At 34.9% G+C, this 19256-nt stretch overlaps 1 protein-coding gene across 1 annotated transcript; it reads right to left on the reverse strand.

Moving 5' to 3' along the window:
• Nucleotides 1-5533: 5533 nt before the first annotated feature.
• Nucleotides 5534-8507, reverse strand: LOC131062570 (probable disease resistance protein At1g61300). Its single transcript, XM_057996265.2, has one exon. It carries the CDS (start codon nt 8367-8369, stop codon nt 5658-5660), a length of 2712 nt encoding a protein of 903 aa, XP_057852248.2. The 5' UTR covers nt 8370-8507; the 3' UTR covers nt 5534-5657.
• Nucleotides 8508-19256: the final 10749 nt, after the last annotated feature.

Genomic DNA, 19256 nt, shown 5'->3' on the forward strand with positions numbered 1-19256 from the left:
AACATACTCTAAACTAACATCACCTGTGAAGCATAAGAACACGTCAAACAAGAACTCCTTGAGCCCTCAAAATGTCATCATCTTCAAATGTTACGAATATCATCATCTTCCTACAAGTGTACCCACAAATGTGAGGGACCCTTGTACAACAACAAGATCTAAGGAATCCTCCAAACATATGCACACTAATAAGATCATCACCATCCAATGGTAAATACAAAGTCATTGATAAAGCTCTCATTGAAACTGTGGTACCAAACTCTCCAAGAATCATTAAACACCATCTCCTAATCTCAAAATATTCCAGGTCCTCACAGACAGGTGTAGTATCATTCGCACAAAGTGAAACCAAGATCTCCAAACCAAGAAAAATACAAAATGCTACATGATCCCATAACCGATTATTCAAGTAATTAATTATCATATATTCTCTTATCTCAAACCAAGTACATCAATGCACATGTGACCACAAACAAGACTAGTTAATAAGCCTTCATAATCTCTAAATAAAACCTTGTGGATATAGACAGTCCACTTTTGAGTTATCCCACTACAACTGAATAGGTGATCAACCCACACAACTGCATAACTTGCAGATCCAATCAGCTACACAAAAACACACTATCTCATTAGCTATATGTGAAATGAGATCTCAAAGAGAAAATTCATGTAGATAATCATGACTTAAGTACCAAATCAAAAACACATCCGATCTGCTAATCATGTCCACCTTGACCACATAATATAGGAATCCACCAAGCACCACCACATAAATGCTAAGTGTCTAAAGACTATCAACATCCCCATGCAGAGAAAGAATTTCACTTGCACTCACCATGCATGAAGCATACATGTAGATTTGCAACTATCTCATCTAGTACCACCCCAAACAAATAGGGCCTAGAAAAATAATTCTTTTAGGAGATCCATAAGTCTCTTGGTATTCCAAAGAACCTCGATGATCAAACCATTGTAATCTTCAATACAATGTTGCACCATTATGAATCTGTCCAAGATAATGACCAATGTACTCAGTACCGAGACTCACCTCTATTGAGAAGTCATATTGTCAAGGTATAACTGCAAGCACTAGCATCGCTCTGAGAAGAATCACTATTAGAAGCATTCTTCTTTCCTTTCTCCTAACAATTCATTCAAAAATGGCTAGTCTACCCACAATTCCAACACCTGACCTCAGAATTCTTTCTCAGATTTTGATCTCCCCTATGACTTGGATTTAGACCTCCTATCCTTCTACTTTCCTTTTTCCTTTGATCCACCCCTCACAGCCAGAGCTTCTTTAAAGATCTCAAAATATTTCCTCCATGCTTCCTCTAATAGCAGCAAAGCAACCACATCTTCCAATTTCAAATACATTGTTCTACTTCTAATTGCCATCACAAGATGATCCCACATGTCAGGCAAGTAACATAACAAAAGCATGCAACAATCCTCATCACTAATTATTACAACCATAGAAGTTAGTTGTACAACATTCATGTTGAAGGTATTTAGATGGTTTTCAACAGGCGTACCTTTGCTCATCTTCAAGGAGTACAATGTTTTGCTCAATAATAACTTATTCAACAAAGCCTTGTCATGATAAATGTCACTAAACTTCTTCCATAGAGTAGATTCTATCTTCACCTCATGAACATTCAACATAATAGAATCTACAAGAAAGAGTCTAATTAACCCTTTGGCTTTCCTATCTGTGAGATCCCAATATTTCTATTCCATGCCTAATAGTTTAACTCTAGACACTGCAACCGAAAGGTCTCTATCCACCAATAGGTCTTCCATCTTGAGTTTCCATAACTCATAGTTGCTACTATTGAACTTTTTAACATCTACTCTTCACGATGTTCTTGTCATCTCAATCTGCAATCAGCACTTTTTTGCACAACTCCCACAATAGAATTAACACAAACAATCTATTCTACCCACAAGGATAATACACAAGACAAGATCTGATACTACTTGTAAGGAAAGCACAATGTGGAAATTACTTCCACCATGTTTAATTCAATGGGGAGAGTAGAAAATCTTATTTTCAATTTCAGATTATAGTCACTAAGATGGACATTAACAATATAACAGAGAAAATAAAAGATTCACACAAACAAAGAGAATACATAATTTATGTGGGAAACCCTTACGAGTGAAAAACCCACCACCAAAGCCAAACTCCTATATTATTGTAAAATGTATATTACATACAAGGTACAAATTTACCTCTCAGGTATATATTACAAAGTTTCTATTATAGCAACATTCAGCCTATAGATAGAATTCAACCCACACAACACATAGGAAATAGGTACAACATTCTACAATTCAACATCCAACAAAGACAAAGCACTCATCACCCTCAACATCCAACCATAAAAATCAATCATTTTTTACTTCTAGTTTACAAAGTAACCATCTGTATGACCTCAATCATAGACATTTATACAACAAGTCTTCCAGACCTCTCACGCCTTTTCTTTTGTAGCTACACAACCTCTGTAGTCTGTAGATGATTATATCTTTGCTCAAGAAAATGGTTCATTTTCAGTTAGATGGCTCCAGTGGTCGAACTTTCTTAGACTGTTGATAACACGTCGTGTTATTTCCATCGCTCCTCTGAGTTGTTTCATTTTTTGTAAATCATCACCGGATAACTCAACAAGTTAAAATTAGTCCATCATGGTGCCCACTGATTCTCAAATGCTATCGGCAAATACTCCAACATGGACCAATCAATGGCTTCCAACTTAGCATGTCAGCATGAGTTAGTTGTGATCCCCATGAAGACTATTTTATTGGCTTATCAACATATCAACACTCAATGGAAATGTAGCTCACTAGTTCTCCTTATCACCATGCTTTGTTCCACCTGATCTTTGATCCCCAATAGTGGCTTCGGCTACCCAAAACTCAAGTTCGACTGATAACACTTTTGGGCGATGCTAACTTGGTGAGTCTCTCGGAAAGCTAATGTCCTACCGAACACCTCTTCGGTGCCAATACCTCAACACCATCATACTAATATAAGCTTTATTTCCATAGAATAAGACTTTAGTTACTTCCTTTGGACAATCTTATTGAAACCCTAAGCTACTCTAAAATATTTGTCTTCGCCAAGACTTTGCCAAAGCTATATTGAACTCAGGCTTATCAATGTAGCAACATAACTTCGGTTGACTACTATGGGAGACATACCGAAACTACAAGCTATACCGGTATACCACTTCATGTCGGCAAGAGACATTGAGTTTCTCCCCAACATCGATAAGAGGAATGACTTCTCCGAACTACCTGGTAGAGTCTTACCAAAACCAAATGCAATATCGAAATCACTGTTTCTCCAAGTGAGTACATAACATGGATGTTATCAACTACTATATCAATAACATAGAGGTTATTCAATTCCCTTTAAATATTATCCATACAATGAAAGTTATTCATACTAAACTGATCACTATAGAAACCAAGTGCCATCTAAACGAGATCTTATCTAGTAAATTTGAGACACCCATTCTCAACATTTAGGATTGAGGATTGTAAGCCTATGTCCTTTCACTTGTGCCAGCTAGAAGAAGATCGATGCTACTAGATGAAAGGTAGTGGACCCAAATTTATACATATAGTTGATGGGCTCTTTGATGTATCTAGTCAACACTAGGCTAGACATTTATTTTGCAACGAATTCACTCAATTAGTTTATGTTGGAACCTAGACATCCACATTGGATAAATGTGAAACATTTTTTGATATATTTTCAAGGCACCATTAATTATGGGTTGAGGTATATTCAACAAGATGGAGTGAAGCTCGAGAGGTTCACCAATGTAGATTGGGCACATAGTGTAGCTAATAGGAAGAAAAATTCAGGGTGTTGTTTCAGTTTGGGATCAGGAGCAGTCTCTTGGTATAATAGGAAATAAAAGTATTTTGCATAGTGTTTTAAAAAGTCTAAGTATATGGCAGCAAATATGGCTACATGTGAGGTTATCTAGCCTGAAAAACTTCTAGCCAAGCTCTTTGATTTGGAGCAAGATCCTACAGTCATTTATTGTGATAATCAGAGTTGTATCAAAGTCTCTTAGAATCCTATGTTTCATGACAAGTCAAAGCACATTGAAACTATGTATCACTTCATCAAAGATTGTGTGGAGAAGGGAATGGTGAAGTTACAATACATTTCTATAGTTGAATAGAAAGAAGACATCTTGACCAAGGCCTTGATGAATAGTAAGTTTGTATTCTATAGGGATAAGTTGAGAGTTGTGTAGAATACCTTCCTCACTAAGAGAGAGTGTTGATTTTTTGTAGTTTGGAAGGTGTGGAGTGTGGAAGTTTCTTAAGTGTAAGTTGAGTTGAATATTCAACAAGAGAATGTTTTATAATCTATAAGTAGAATGTTTCCTAGAGTTGTGAGGTTAACACCAAGAGAGGTTCTTTGTGTAGGTTTGTTAGAGTTGTCTAAGACAAGTTTCTTTCCTCTTGCATCATGTAAGGACTGTTTCTCTTAGGTTCTGTTGTGTGAGGAAAGTTTCTCTTCTCTTGCATGTTGATGTTTTATCAAGAGGGCTATATATGTAAGATCACTGTAGGAACTAGGATCGTATTCTTGAAGGAAAGTTTTCTTTTGAGGCTGAATAGAAGATTCAATATTTGCAGGTTTTTTCCCACATTTGGGCTTTTCCTAGTTAAATCTATGTTGTTCTATTATTTTGTTTGTGTGATTGGTTTCATGTGAATTTGCTTTGTCTATTCATTCTTAATAGTAGATAGTTACAATGCTTGTTGAATTGAAAGATGTGTGCCTCATTTGTCATGAAAAGTATTGTGGGTCTATATTTTTTTTCTTCATATGGATTGTAATTTGTAGTGCATGCTTCTAATTTTGCAGAAAATTTCCCTATAGAATTCATTTCAATTATTTTTTTAAGTATTCTTCATTGCCCATCTTGTATGCTAATATTTGTGTTAATTCATGGAATAACTGGTATATTGTTTTTCCAAATTTTTCAAATAACATGGCTTTGGTCATGATCTGAATGTTGTTTTTGGATTTGATTGTGTGTGTTTTTGGCACCAACGTTTCAGATCACAATTCATGATTTTAAGAAACATTCACACAATCAAATCTAGAAGCAAAATTCAGACAATTCACATAAATTGTAGAAATTTACAAACTTAGTTTGATCATAATCTCAATTAAAATTTACACAAATTGATTGAAATGCTAATTTGTAGCTAGATATAAAAATAATCAAAATTTTTGAATCCAATTTACAAATTAAAACAAATTTTTTGAATTCTTAGTTTCACGTAACCTTTGGGTTGTTAAGGTATACTAAGTTTTTCGTCTAGCCTTGACAATATCATTTGAAAATAACGTAATCTAAAAAAAATAAAATTGAAAAATATTATAACAAAAAAATATATATTTGAACTTAACCCTTCTATTTCAAAAGGAAAAATCTTATAAACGGTAAGATTACTCTGTTGTGTTGCTGTATCTAGAGTAAAGAGCTGAAACTCTGTAATAAATTTCTTTTAAATATCAACGCATAATTACACACAAGCAGTACTTTGCAAAATAAACAACGTATCATTCTTAAAAGTAATTATTTTGTGCTTCTTTCTTACGGGAAATCTGTGTCTTAAACATGATAATTTTCATGGATTTCCAGGATTTCAACGTACTTAGAATGAAGGTTAGGGTTCCTCATCTCTTCATCTTCCCAGCTAATTTCATTCCGCCATTCCTTATCCCCTCTGATCTTTTCCAGAGACTTGAGATTGTCAAGTCCCCGTGGTAGTACTTTAACCTTCATGCAATGGAATATAGACAAAATCTGCAACATGGGGAGAGCCCCCTCTTCGACAGAGCTAGGCAGACTCTCCAGAGAAGGTAACATCCACAGTTTGAGCTTGCGCAGCGCTGGAAAGCAGCCTTTCCTCCCAAATTCTTCTCCCAACTCCGTGAGCAGAAGGCATTCCTCAATATCTATTTCCTTTAAATTGGATAATCTGCCCAAGCCTAATCCAGAAAGAGTGAGCAGTAATTGAGAAGATTTAAGCTTTAAGTAGTTGAGATTTTGTAATTCTGAGAATAATTCAGAGGTTCCCTCAATGTGACAATCATATAGGTGGAGCCTCTCCAAGTTGGGCATGACCCGCATATCAGTGGGTAGATATGTTTGACGGACTTGGGGCATCCAAAGTAGCCAAAGTTCTTGAAGCTCCAGCAGATTCCCCACTGTTCTCTCCTCTAATGGGGATTTTAGTGTTAGACGCAGACGCTTGAGACGATGGAGTTTGCATACATCTTGCAAAGAAGCCTTCTTTATTTCTTCACCTGTTTCGAGCTCACATGAAAATGCAAACAGCGTCTTCCACATGTCAAGCTCTTCCAAACCACTGACCTGTGATATGGCGGGTGAAAGGAACTCCAAATCATAACAGTGGGCTAACTTGAGAATTTGGAGACTTTTCATCTCCTGTATCATGGATTGAATACAGATGAGAGGGGAGAAAGAAAGGTCTAAAAACTGCACTCTACTCAGCTCAAATGTTTGATCATGGAGTACCCTAATCTGGGTACTGGAAAGCTGGAGATACAGGAGATCGTATAAATGATTGATGGACATTGGCAAGAATTTGATGGGCGTGTTGCTGAGATCAAGTACCTTTAACATACCCTGATGCTGCAGAAAGCCCTCCGGAACCTCTTCAATCGTATTCGAGTTCAACAACAGAGTTACCAAGTTCCTGCAATAAAATTTGTCAGGCAGACATCTGATACGGTTATGCATCAGTGATATCCTCACCCAATGTACATTTTTATGTGCAGAGGATGGAAACCATGTTAAACTCTGACCTCCAAGGAACAAGCTATTCTGATCGATCTCAGCGACGTGTACCACCATATCTCTGAGCAAATCATGGATTTTCACTTTCCAACTATGAATCCCGTTTTCCTCTTTAACCTCAACGTCTACCAAACATCGGTCCACCAAGATCTTGAGAACACCGTAGCGCCCTTCAAATCTGCTTTTCACTAGGCCCTCTGCCAACCACAATTGTATCAATTGATCCGCATCGATTTCCTGGTCATCTCCATAAGCTGCCATGCACAGGAAACAAAGCCTGAGCTTATCTGTTTCCAGAGAATCGTAGCTGTGCTTCAGCGGCGCGAATAGTTCCCTCAGAATTTCTTCATCAATGCGATAAAACTGGGGATCAATCGCCTTTAGCTCCTTCAGAATGTATTCCCATTCCGACGGGGCACTGCTGTGAAGCGGCGGCATTGTCCGAGCAAGCGTTTTAATAGTCAGGGGATGCCCTTTACACTCTTTTGCAATGCTTCTGGCCAAGCTCTCTTTCTCGCTATCCATACTCTGATCCACACAAGCTACGAAGGCTCCTCTGCAGAAAAGCTCCCAACCTTCTTCCTCGGACATATGCTTCATTGCGATCATCTTGTCTGCTCTCATGCTCCTGCACACCTCTTTATCCCTGGAAGTCACTACAACTTTTATAGTATCCTCAGAAAGAGAAATTCCCAAATTAGAAACATCCACGCTTGTCCGTACATCGTCCAAAATGAGCAATAGTGGCCTGTCCTTGAAAATCGAATGCAACACCCCTGCGGCTTCGTCACTGCTAAAATTGGATCGCCAAGGCAACTCAATTCTCTCAAAAATACGCCTCTGGAGAGCAGAGACATCGCATTCTCCGGAAACAGTAACCCAAATCACAAGCTCAAAAAAATTGAGTACCTTTTCATTGTTGATGATTTGTTTGAGCAGGGACGTCTTTCCCACGCCGGGCATTCCATAGACGCCAACGACACGGACAGAGTCATCTTCTAGCATCAACGTCTCCAGCTCCGACAGCTTCTCCTGAACCAATGCGCCAACCAGCTCCTTCTCCATCGGCTGCAGCAGCTTCTCCGGAGGCTCTCCAAGGTCTCCATTCTTAGGAAAATCTGAATCTTTCATCTTCAGAAGCTCATCTATCTCCGCTAGGGCATTATGGATCTTTCGAGAGGACCTTTTGAGAAGAAAACAGTGAGGGCAGCAGCAACACAAGCAACGGTGCTTGTTTTCTTCGTACTGGAGAAACACCTTTTCAGCAGATTTAACGATTTCCTCTTGTGTGATCATCCAATGCCTCACCACTGCCAAAGGCTGTAGACCTTTCCAACTTAACCCACTGTTAATACGATCGACTATTCCCTTCACACGATCTATCTCATGCCGGAGGCGCTCGGCATCGTTGGAAACACAAGTTAGGTGTTTAATCTCATTCACAATTGCCTGCAAGCGATTGCTTATAATCTCCTTCACTCTTCCACTAATGGAATCCATTTGCCCAAAGCGAACAAACTCTTAATACAAAAGGAAATAAAGAGAACTGATCGAAGCGCTGTTTTATAACTATAGATTATAACCAAGCATGTCCTCATGTGCCAGTATGAAGATCAACCATGGATCTTTCTTCCTTGAACGTATTTTCTACAGAAGGTGACATTCCCCACTTTATTACTTTATGGCATCTCTACTATGGACGATTTCCCCACCTTTTATTCTACAGTCCCGCAACATTCGATGGTCGGCCCACATTTCATTTTAAATAATCTCTCTTCTCTAGAATGCGTATAGAGATAATCGAAGCATATTTGGAATGTTATTTTTATAATTTCAGTCTTGCATTTATCATCATCACAATTTTTTAAAACTGAATTTCACTAGTTGGGAGATTTAAGAATAGCCAAGAAAGAGGTTATTTTATGTTCACAAGATTTCTTCAATCTTAATTTGGGTTTGGGTTTCCTTGTGTTGGAAAGGGTTATGAAAAGTACGTTATTACTTATATATTGTATTCTGAAACAACAATTCTATTATTATCGTTGTATGTGTCCTATCAATAAATAAATTTATTGTTATATAATTGTTAATTTTGGAAATGTAGTTAGCTTAGACAATGTTTATTGTTTATAGAGTAGAAAGTCTTAAAGATGGGAAAGGAGAGCAATAGAGGAGGCGTTAGTTGTTTAGTGGACGGGGAAGGAGAAAGTGACGATTGTGACCCAAATGAGGGTAGATTTACCTTGCCCTATGTTTCCTTGGGCATGTCGTGGGTGTCTGTGGTATTCCCTCACCAAAAGGCTCTCTAATGTGCAACCCTTTTTTGTGGGGTCTGTGTTTTTCTTTCTTCAACACCCCCCTATGATGTTTCTTCTCTTGTGGTTAGTTAGATCTGAGATAGCTTCCCTTCAGATATGCCTCTTTCTGGAGATGGGGTCTTGCGACTATGCTCTAGTACCCTTTTCTCTTGGGTTATTGAAAGACACTCAAGGTTTTCATTCAATGTAGAAGTGGCTACTCATGCTTGGTTTGCTAGGGACTATTTCTGCTTATAGCCACTGGTATATCTCTACAGGCTTTGTTTGGGGAGAACTAATAATCCGATTGACAAGGGATGCTGAAGCCCTTCTTCAAGATGCCATGCTTGGGGTCGTGAAATGGAAGTTCTATTTCATACTATTCATAGGGTGTATGCTGGTTAGCGTGGGTGTTGCTTCCATTGTGTTTTTTGTCAAGGTTATGCTTTTGCTTCTACAACCTTTGTTTGGTGTTGTTTTCCATGCAAGATCCCTAGTTTCTACATTGTTTATTGATAGGTGGGGATGGTATGTACTAATGCTTCTCATTCGGGAGAGGTTCTTGTTGTGGTTACCCTTTATGGTCTTTGTTTCTATGCCTAGTGTTTGCTGACTATTCATGCATCTGAGCCCTTATTTCCTATTATTTCTCACCTTGTTTGAACTCCTGCTACTACTCCTGCATTCTGTTTGAGTGGACATTGCACTATTTTAGGTATAGCTTTTATTATGGAGATGTTTCAGACCACTTCTACTAGCATGTGGCAAACCCTTTAGAATGGTGTCCCTATTCTTCTATATGCCTCCAATATTGTGTTGTCTTTGGTCAAAGATGGTGAGTATTTGGGATCCCCTTTCTAGAGAGGCTTCCAAGGTGAGTTCCCCTCTTTTTGTTTTGAGGGATCTAGGGTGTACTCTTCGCCACCATTGGTGGGATCAAATGTAGGAATTGGTTAAGGTCCTTAGGGATTTTCAGGTCTATGCACTTCTCAAGGGGTGATGGTCTTTCCTTCGAAGTTAGTTTGGTGTTGTTAGTTGTGGGTGGGTTGTGGATGCATGTTGATGGTTGATAGTGTCTAGTCATTTAACTAGAGAGGAATCTTTCAGTTCTTACATGCTCCTTTGGTAGTGTTAGACCTTCTTTGGGGATGTTATTTTCTTCTTGGGCTAGTTCGTCCTTCCCTACAACCCCTCATCTTCCTATGGTTCATTTAGTGGTCTGGTTAAATCCTTTGTTTGTGAGTTCTTATAACTCCTTGTTGTTCTTTCTTTCTCTAAAAATTATTGCCTCAAGGTGGTCCTTCAGGTAAAAGGTTGTGGAAAGCCTTTCCAAATCAATTTTTTGTTTTCTACTCCATTAATCATTTTAGTTCTAGTGCAAGGGGTGTTCGTAGGAGGATGGTTCAGGGTGCTTTCCTAAATCCCTTTATTGTGATTAGGTGATTTTCTTTGGTAGAGAACTTTGTTATCACTAGTTTGGTTCTCTAGTCAAAAGCATCTATTCGAGAAAGGGTTCTCGTTAATTAATTTGTTTGTCTTGGTAGTCTCATTGCTATTGAGTTCCCCTTTTGTGCACTGGAATGGTGGCTATGTAATGGTTTAGGCCTATTCTTATTTTATGTAACCAAAACTTAGAAAATATTGTACTACTAAATATTTTTATTAAATAATTAATAGCAATTTAGTTTTATTAAATGTAAAATGAAGGGGTAATTAAAAGTTAAAAGTGATAAATATTTATCTTAATTTTTTGTTAGTCAAAATTTATCTTTGATCAATAAATTTCGTACAGTTTAATAATAGTCAGTTAGAAACATGATAGTGACCTCTGAACATTATGAGATCTACTATAGCATGTGAAGATTATAGGTGCTATTGGGTGAATAATTTTTGTTTCATTAGGTCTTGGTTGTTTCACTAGAGACATATTTCCCTATGGACATATATTATATCAGACAATGATATGTGGATTAAAGCAATTTAGATTATTTTAAATGATGATAATGATATTAATAGCAGTTTTCCACCACGTATTTCAAGCATATAATTCCACCCCTAGATAGCCTAGCTGTTCATGATATATATTGTTATTCACTTTATAATTTGTAATATTGGCTATTTTATGATGATTGGACATTGATTGCAACATTAGATAATGCATTCACGATGATCTACAAATATTCAATAATTTTAATAGTGATGGTATTAGAATTAAGGTTATTACTTATCCCAATTCCTAGGGTTTTAAAATAAACCTGTTCAATAATCACTTTGATTAGCTATGATGTGATATTTCATGTTCCTATTGTTATGTATCAAGTGCTTACTTATTGAATAACATTAAAAAAATTGTATATTTGAAAGTTATATCCATGTAAATCATATAATTATTAGTTTCTGTATTGAGGTTTCATTAAGTTGCTAGATGAAACTGATCAATAATCATGTGCATGGTTGCGTATGCCATTTAACTATGTTTCTTTGAATGTTATTTGTACATGAATATATTAATGTATAAAATCAAGTATGTCTAGGTTGTTTACATGGCCAATGGAATGGTGGTCTTCGGGGAGCCCTAGTGTGAATTTTCTCTTGAATTGTTATAGTTTATGCTGTGAAAATAACAAAGTATATTAAAAGCATCCTAACTTGATGGTGGCTTGCGAGCAAGCCAATGATTCAGAGTTCAGATTCTTGTTGGCTTGTAAGAAGTTTATTTTCTTATGTAGGTCCAAAATTAATGGAACCTTATATGTCCTTGGAGATATCACATCATGTCCTTGTTTGAATGTATTTTGTTATTAAAAAAAAGTGTACATATTTCTAAAGAAAAATACACCTTTACAAGATTACTTTACAACCATGTGTGATTTATTCATAAATAAATAGATATGAATGTAATTGTCCAATGAAGATAATTGTGTTTGTATCTAGATACATATGATAAAATAAAATTGACACATTTAGATGAATTTATTTGCATAACAATGTCAACCTAGTTTCCTTGTTTATGGAAACAAATGTATACATATATATATTTATGCATAAAACAAAACATAGAGTAAGACTTTGACAGTCTCTATGATCCAATCCTACATCCCCTTAATGTTGTTTAAAGTGAAACTTTCATACTGTTATTTATAAATCTATTTGTTAACAAATAAAGAAAGAGAGATTTGTATTAAGGCAAATAATAATAGGGAAAAAAGAAAAGAAAAATTTATTAGAGAAAGATATTTGGGATCATAGAAAGAAATAAAGAAGATATAATATCCGTTAAAGAGAGGAAACTTTAGTTTGAAGAGAGAATATGTTTCCTTCTTCTTTGAAGTTTAGATATGCATGCAACCTTTGTACCTAATTAGAGTAAATAACCTATAAATCTTGTATAATATAGAGAATACAATGAAATATAGGTATATTCAATTAGTGAATCAGATAAAATAAACCAACATGTACATAGAAAATAAATAAATAAACATAGCTGAAAAGTAATGTGATGGGCCTAGTCGATATATCGGCTTGTTTATGTGTGGATCCCCATAGTGAGCCCCAAATTTGTGGCCACAGCCTTGTGGAGGACATGACCTCACAAAGAGAATATGTCGTCCTTTATAATCTATGACATATGAGTTTGACCAAAATCATCACCCTTTTGTTCCCCTACCATAACATATATCTTTTGGTAGCATTATAGTATTATAGCCTACAATCTACAAGATCCTCTAGGTCATTGTTTTGTGCTACACAAAACTACCTTAGCTAGGTACGCGATAATTTGAAATACTAGAAGAACCCCTATTTTTCCTAATAAACAAGAGGTAAAATTTAAATTTAAGGAAGAGTGAAGTTGTGAATGAAGGAGAAAGGGAGAGGAGGAGGCATTAAGGTTTTGGTAAAATTTCATTGGATTAAATTTTGGGCCATCAACCTATCCCTTTTCACCTTGATCAAAATATTAAAAGAAACTTAGTTATATTTTAATCACTCTTTTGATATCAACAAGATGATATTTTGGGATGTTTATTCTTAAGTGAAGCACTTCTAAACAATGTATAACCATTACAACTTATCTCACTTAAGAGAAGAATTAACTCAAGTAACCTCCATGTTCATTCTTATATATATTGTTGATATTATTGATTAATTGTTGAATTTATAAATCAATAACTTGATATTAGGAAGATCTTTCACATCATAAGGATATCATATATTTGCACCCTTGAATTGATTGATATCACAAATGATGAAAGTAACTTGCTTAGATATAAACTTATAAAATTAAATTGATAAAAGGATGACTTAAAACTATAACCTTTTCTACATTGGCCATAGATTAGGAAATGAGAAGGATGACATATTATGCTCCCTAGAAATTTTTGGCCAAAATGAATCAAGTAATTTTCAATGATTGACATTTTCTTGACAAAATAGTTCTAAATTTTTAAGGTCAATATATAATAGGGCCTTGATATTGGATATATAATTTATATGAAAATAATGATATTAGGTGGGAGGAAAAGTGATTTGAAATTTAAAATGTGGTAGGAATGATATAGAAAGGTAAAGAAACACTTTAAAATAAGAACCCAAATGAGAGTGTGATGAGATTTAAATTTAGAAAAGTTTCATATTCTTGAGTTATATATTAAATCAATGTTAGAAAACATCCTCTAATACATAGAGGAGTGGGAAACACTAAAATGGGTGCTTAGAGAGTGTGAAATCGAGATCCATAATTAAAGGAATAAAATTGATGAGTAAACCCTAATCTATTTAGCTTTGTATTTCATGAATGCACTATTATCCTATGCATGAATATGCGGAACCCTAATAGGAAGTTTCAGCACAAGTACACAAATATTCACAACATATTAAGGATTCCTACTCCTTCACAACCATATACAAGGGTTTTAAAAAAAAACCATGAGATCATATAAAATAAAGAAATAATATCTTATAATATGGTCCAAAAATTCATGGATAGAATAGTTTTCTTTCTGGACAAAGTCTTTACATAGTGGAGGCCATATATTCCTAAATCTCATTTATTCCTAAATTACCTTATGAAGTGTTAATGTCAAAATTTAATCCTACATAGAAAATTTACTAAGCCTCGTGAATGAACCTTAGAAAAGTGTCACCCAACAACGCAATAATTCATGAAGTTGGTGAACAAATGAAAAAACTACAGAGAATGTGGAGGAAGAAAAAGAAAGACACCAGACCAAGTGGGGATTTGGTACAATGGAACTGGATTTATAGTTTGAGACTAGCCCTAATAGATCCTAAAGACCACAAGTAGATCCCACACAACATGAAATTAGCAAGCTAGGGAAGAGGCCATTGTTGAGTACACCTCCATAAATAAAACTAGTTGAAAGAGAAGACTTACAGGAACTATTACTAATGAATGTATAGAATAAATGAAAACCAAAAAATAACAAAAAAAAATCAGACAAACTGCTCCCTATAGGTAACTCACATAGAACAAGAAGAAGCAAAAGATGTCCTAGAAGATATGTTTGGCCAAGTACCATAGAAACCTATTGATGAAGATAAACTATAAAGTGGGTCATTTGACAAGAAGGTGATAAAGGATACTCTCATAGTTTACTTGAAGTTGACTACAACTAATAATATTTTAATAAAAATAAACAAAATTAGACATCTGATGGCCTCCAATAAAACACTAGAGGACTTGATATATATCCTTTTAGATGCCTTGGTTAAATACTTAAATGCATGGCAATAAAGAGTACTAAAAGAGGAGGAGCAACTCAAAACACAAGAAATTAGTGAAGTAGCCCAAATAATTACCCCACTAAATAAAAGACTTATAGAGATAGAAACCAAATAACTCAATACCAAACAAAGGTTGGATATGTTGTTGCGAGAAAATTGAAAGGCCATAAACACACACAGGGAATACATGAGGGAAGAATCTTCAAAAGATTAAAAAAATTATGTGGAAGAAGATAAATAAAGCTACGTATTCTTCATAATGTTCACAATCTCCAACGTCCTCAAACACACCATCATATTTTGCACAACATTAGATAAACAATATTAACCACCTTTTGGCCAAAAAATAAACTACAGTCATTAGGCACTCCATAGCTCTTTAAATTGTCTTTGGTCAAGTCATGAGTGGATTTCAGTAGATTCTCACTAGTACAATAGTTTTAGTTAGGAGATATCCTGCATTAGAGAGCATGGGAGAAGCTCCCTCAACAACATGTGGACATTGGAAATAAAATAGAATGACCAGGTAAATATAGCTTAAGTTCCCTCATTCTCAAAATCACCCACACCATATATTTTTACTATAGTGAAAGATCCTATAGAGGAATTACTTAAAAATGCCATACTATAAAGGATAATTTCTAACAAGTGAATACTAGGTTTACCAAGGCTAAAATAGATGAAAAAAGGTGAAAATGTGCTTCTGAACAACATTATACAGTTGAGAAGAAATCTAAGCAACAAAGAAGTTTTTCTTAGGTGGCTGGAATGGATTCATAGGGTCTTGGGGCATTCTCTCTGGATGTCACAAATGGTGGGGTTTCTGAAGTTGTGCAACTTTATCATGTTGAAACACCTAAAGAGAGAGAGAGAATGGGCCTCAAGATGCAATTTCTACTGATAGCATTATGGCTATCAAATTTGGTGGCCATTCTGATAATGGTATGCCTATAGGGAGGAATAGTTAGTCTGAGATGGTGGAGACTCTTTATGTAGGTATTCATTCTCAGGATAATGGTGGTCTTTCATTGGCTTGGCATGGTAAGGTAGCGCAATTGGAAGATGGACAGATTTATATTAAGGGTAAGAAAGATAAGTTCTCTAAGCCCTCTTCTGACACAACTCTCCACTCCCACAAGGGTAGCTTTAAATGTAAATCTTGATGGTTCTTGTTTGGGGGCTAGTTTTAGGCTAGTTGTTGGCTCTACTTTTTGCAACTTCTATTTAGGTTGTGGGGGCCTATTTTTAAAACCCAGGTATATGGCTATGGGATCCAAATTAACCCACACTTGTCTAATGATTTCTTATTCCTTTTGTTGGGAAAACTTTATGGTTGAGGGTTCTAGATCCATTAAAAATTTGAGTGTAAATGGTTTTTGGTCCCTTCAAAAGCTGTTTTTTCCTTAATCAAAAACTCTATATTATGGAGCCATATGAAAACAATTAAGAATATTTAATAATATATGAATAATTTACATCAATTTTTCCTATAATTATCAATAGTAGTGGCCCTATTGAAAGTTGAGATGCATTACCCAGAGTTGGAGATCATCACCAAATCCATTGACTATGATATACTAACTAGAATGAAAATTTTAGGTATACATAGAAACCTTCTATGACTAATAAAACTAACTATAGGAGTAGAAGGACAATACCTAACACTCATTCAGTTAGTTAAGAGATGTTCATTTACAATTATAAAAATTTATAAGCATACTTCATGATGCACAAGACTTCTCCTAGACTGTCCAAATACTCACCACAATTTTGAATGTAAACAAACTATTGCAACTCCCAATCTACATCCGACAACTATAGTTGAATACAAATCGATGGTTAAATTATTAGTATTAATGAGATATATAAGGATGGTTAAATAATTTTTTTAAGTATCTATGAGATATATAAGGATATCTTTTTAGTTAAAACAAAGTTGAATTGAGTACAAATCAAAGTTTAGGAGGCAACATGATGTTGGCTAGAAAGTTATAAAAAATAGACTTCTGAACATCATGCCACATCAACAACACAAAACACAATATTTGGAACATATCACATAGGGTATGAGTATTATGTATGGGTTATGCCTCATATTGTAGATATAAATATATTTTAAGATGCATTCTCTAGTAGTAAGGTGAATATACGAGAATATAATTAAGGCATAAGGAAATATAGACTAGATGAAAGGAGACATATCTTATCAATGTATGAGGTTATATAAGTGTGTTAATTAAATTTTGGTTTCAATCCTATGATTTACATATATTATTTATATTGTATTAACTATGCAGTCAATGATTTGGTTCTAATTTAATAACTTCCTTCATAGAACTAAGTCTAAGATATGAGAGTACAACATTAGAAAGATATTGGGGCTCATAAATCTGATTTATGTCCTTGGATTTCTTTCTAACACTTCATTCTAATAGTTTTGTTTACTCAATATTATTTTGACATGAATGTGTACATTCTATAGTAGGATGACACTTTCACGCTTTTGGTTTTTATGTTGCTAACATATTGATAATGAGGTGTTACTATATACCATCAAGAAAGTGAAAAATACTTAATATGACATATTGTTTTATGTAAAATGTGGCCTACTCAATTAATTCTTGAGGATTCATAATATACAATCATATTTAGGTATCTGTAATGTAGAACCCATGTATTCTCTCTATATTTCACATGGTTGATTATAAGCCTACAATGACTCAATCTTTTGAGGGGTCAAACTTGAAATTAATTTTTCTTCACCCTTTAATGCTAAAACTTCATAGAAAGATATTTTTGGGCATCTCATCTACCTGGCTAATGCAATAACTAACATTTTAGGTGATGAAATAATCTTATCTCTATTCATGCAAGTCACATGAGTTGGATTGTAAAGAAACATAGCGGACCTAAACTACATGTAGTGCACTTATTGCTATATGATTTAATATGTAACACCTATGGATATTGAATTTGTGGGACACAATTATTTAAATTAGAAAATCAATTCTCAATATCAGAAGTGTACTTTAGGGTATTACTTCTAATTTCATTTCAACCCAATTTATTTGTTTGAAAAGAAGTAGTTCGCAAATTAGCATTCATCTACAATCATTGAGTATGAAGGAGAAGTTAATTATAATGTTTCGGCTATTTGGATTCAAAATATTCTAAATAAGTTTAGCATTGCATTTGTTGTCATATTTTGTGATAACTATAGCATGATAAAAGTGTCAATAAATTTAATCGATGACTAATTAAGAAAACACATTAATATTTATATGGACTACATTAAATATCTAATTTAAGGAAACATCATCAATCTTAACTATTATTTATTAATAGAGAAAATTATGCACACCTTCAACAAATCCTTTATTGAAATAAATTTCCTTCATATGAAGTACTTGTTATGAGTGTGAAAGGCATATAATTTATGGGAGATTCTTATTACTTCACTTTCTCTCTTCTTTATAGAGATATTTTCTCTTCATATTTGAGGATGTGGGTTCTATTCCTCTTATGGTGAATTTTTCTTTTGATGGGGGATATCTATGTATTTGAGTATCTTATTAGGCTTTATTTTTTAGAACCCATCTATTCACCCACCTAAGCTATGCTTAAGGGGGGTGTTATTGTAGGCATTATCTCTTCCTTATGTTAGGGGATTATTTATTTAGTATTCATATTATTCAACTTGATTTATTTAGACTTTGTTAATATGATGCCGCATGAGATAATATATTGTCTACATACATGTCACTCTTTCCAAAAATTGCATATTTCATTTTTCATATGATGAAAATATCTTGATACCACTAGGGCAGACAATTCAGAGGGGGGGTGAATTAGTTGCAGCAAAAACTTATGCAACTTAAACTTATTCTCAAATCTGATACTCAAGCATGAAAGCATAAATTAGGGACACGTCAATAACACCCATTAAACCAATATTATTTATGTGGAAAAACTAGTCAAGGGAAAAACCACGATGGGGATGAACCAACAAAATAGGTAACTCTGTTATAAGTATTACAATACCCAAATTATTCACCTCAAACATGCTACACCTCCAAAGTTACACCTCGATTATCTGCAACATGATACAAGCATCCCATAAGGAAAAAATATGAAGAACACTAACACACTAGAGAAAAAAAAAAATTACAAACTCAACGATCAATGCGGCCCACAAACAAAAAAGACACATGATCCAAAACAGCCACAAGCATCATGAATTACCACTACAACATCCGTACCAACACAAATTAATAGAATCATCAGCATCATCATATTGAACCTTGTGAACACTAATTGTAATGACTGTTAGCCTGGAAAAATTAAT

The sequence above is a fragment of the Cryptomeria japonica genome, chromosome 4 (genome assembly GCF_030272615.1).
Source record: "Cryptomeria japonica chromosome 4, Sugi_1.0, whole genome shotgun sequence".
In the NCBI taxonomy this organism is placed as follows: Eukaryota; Viridiplantae; Streptophyta; class Pinopsida; order Cupressales; family Cupressaceae; genus Cryptomeria; species Cryptomeria japonica.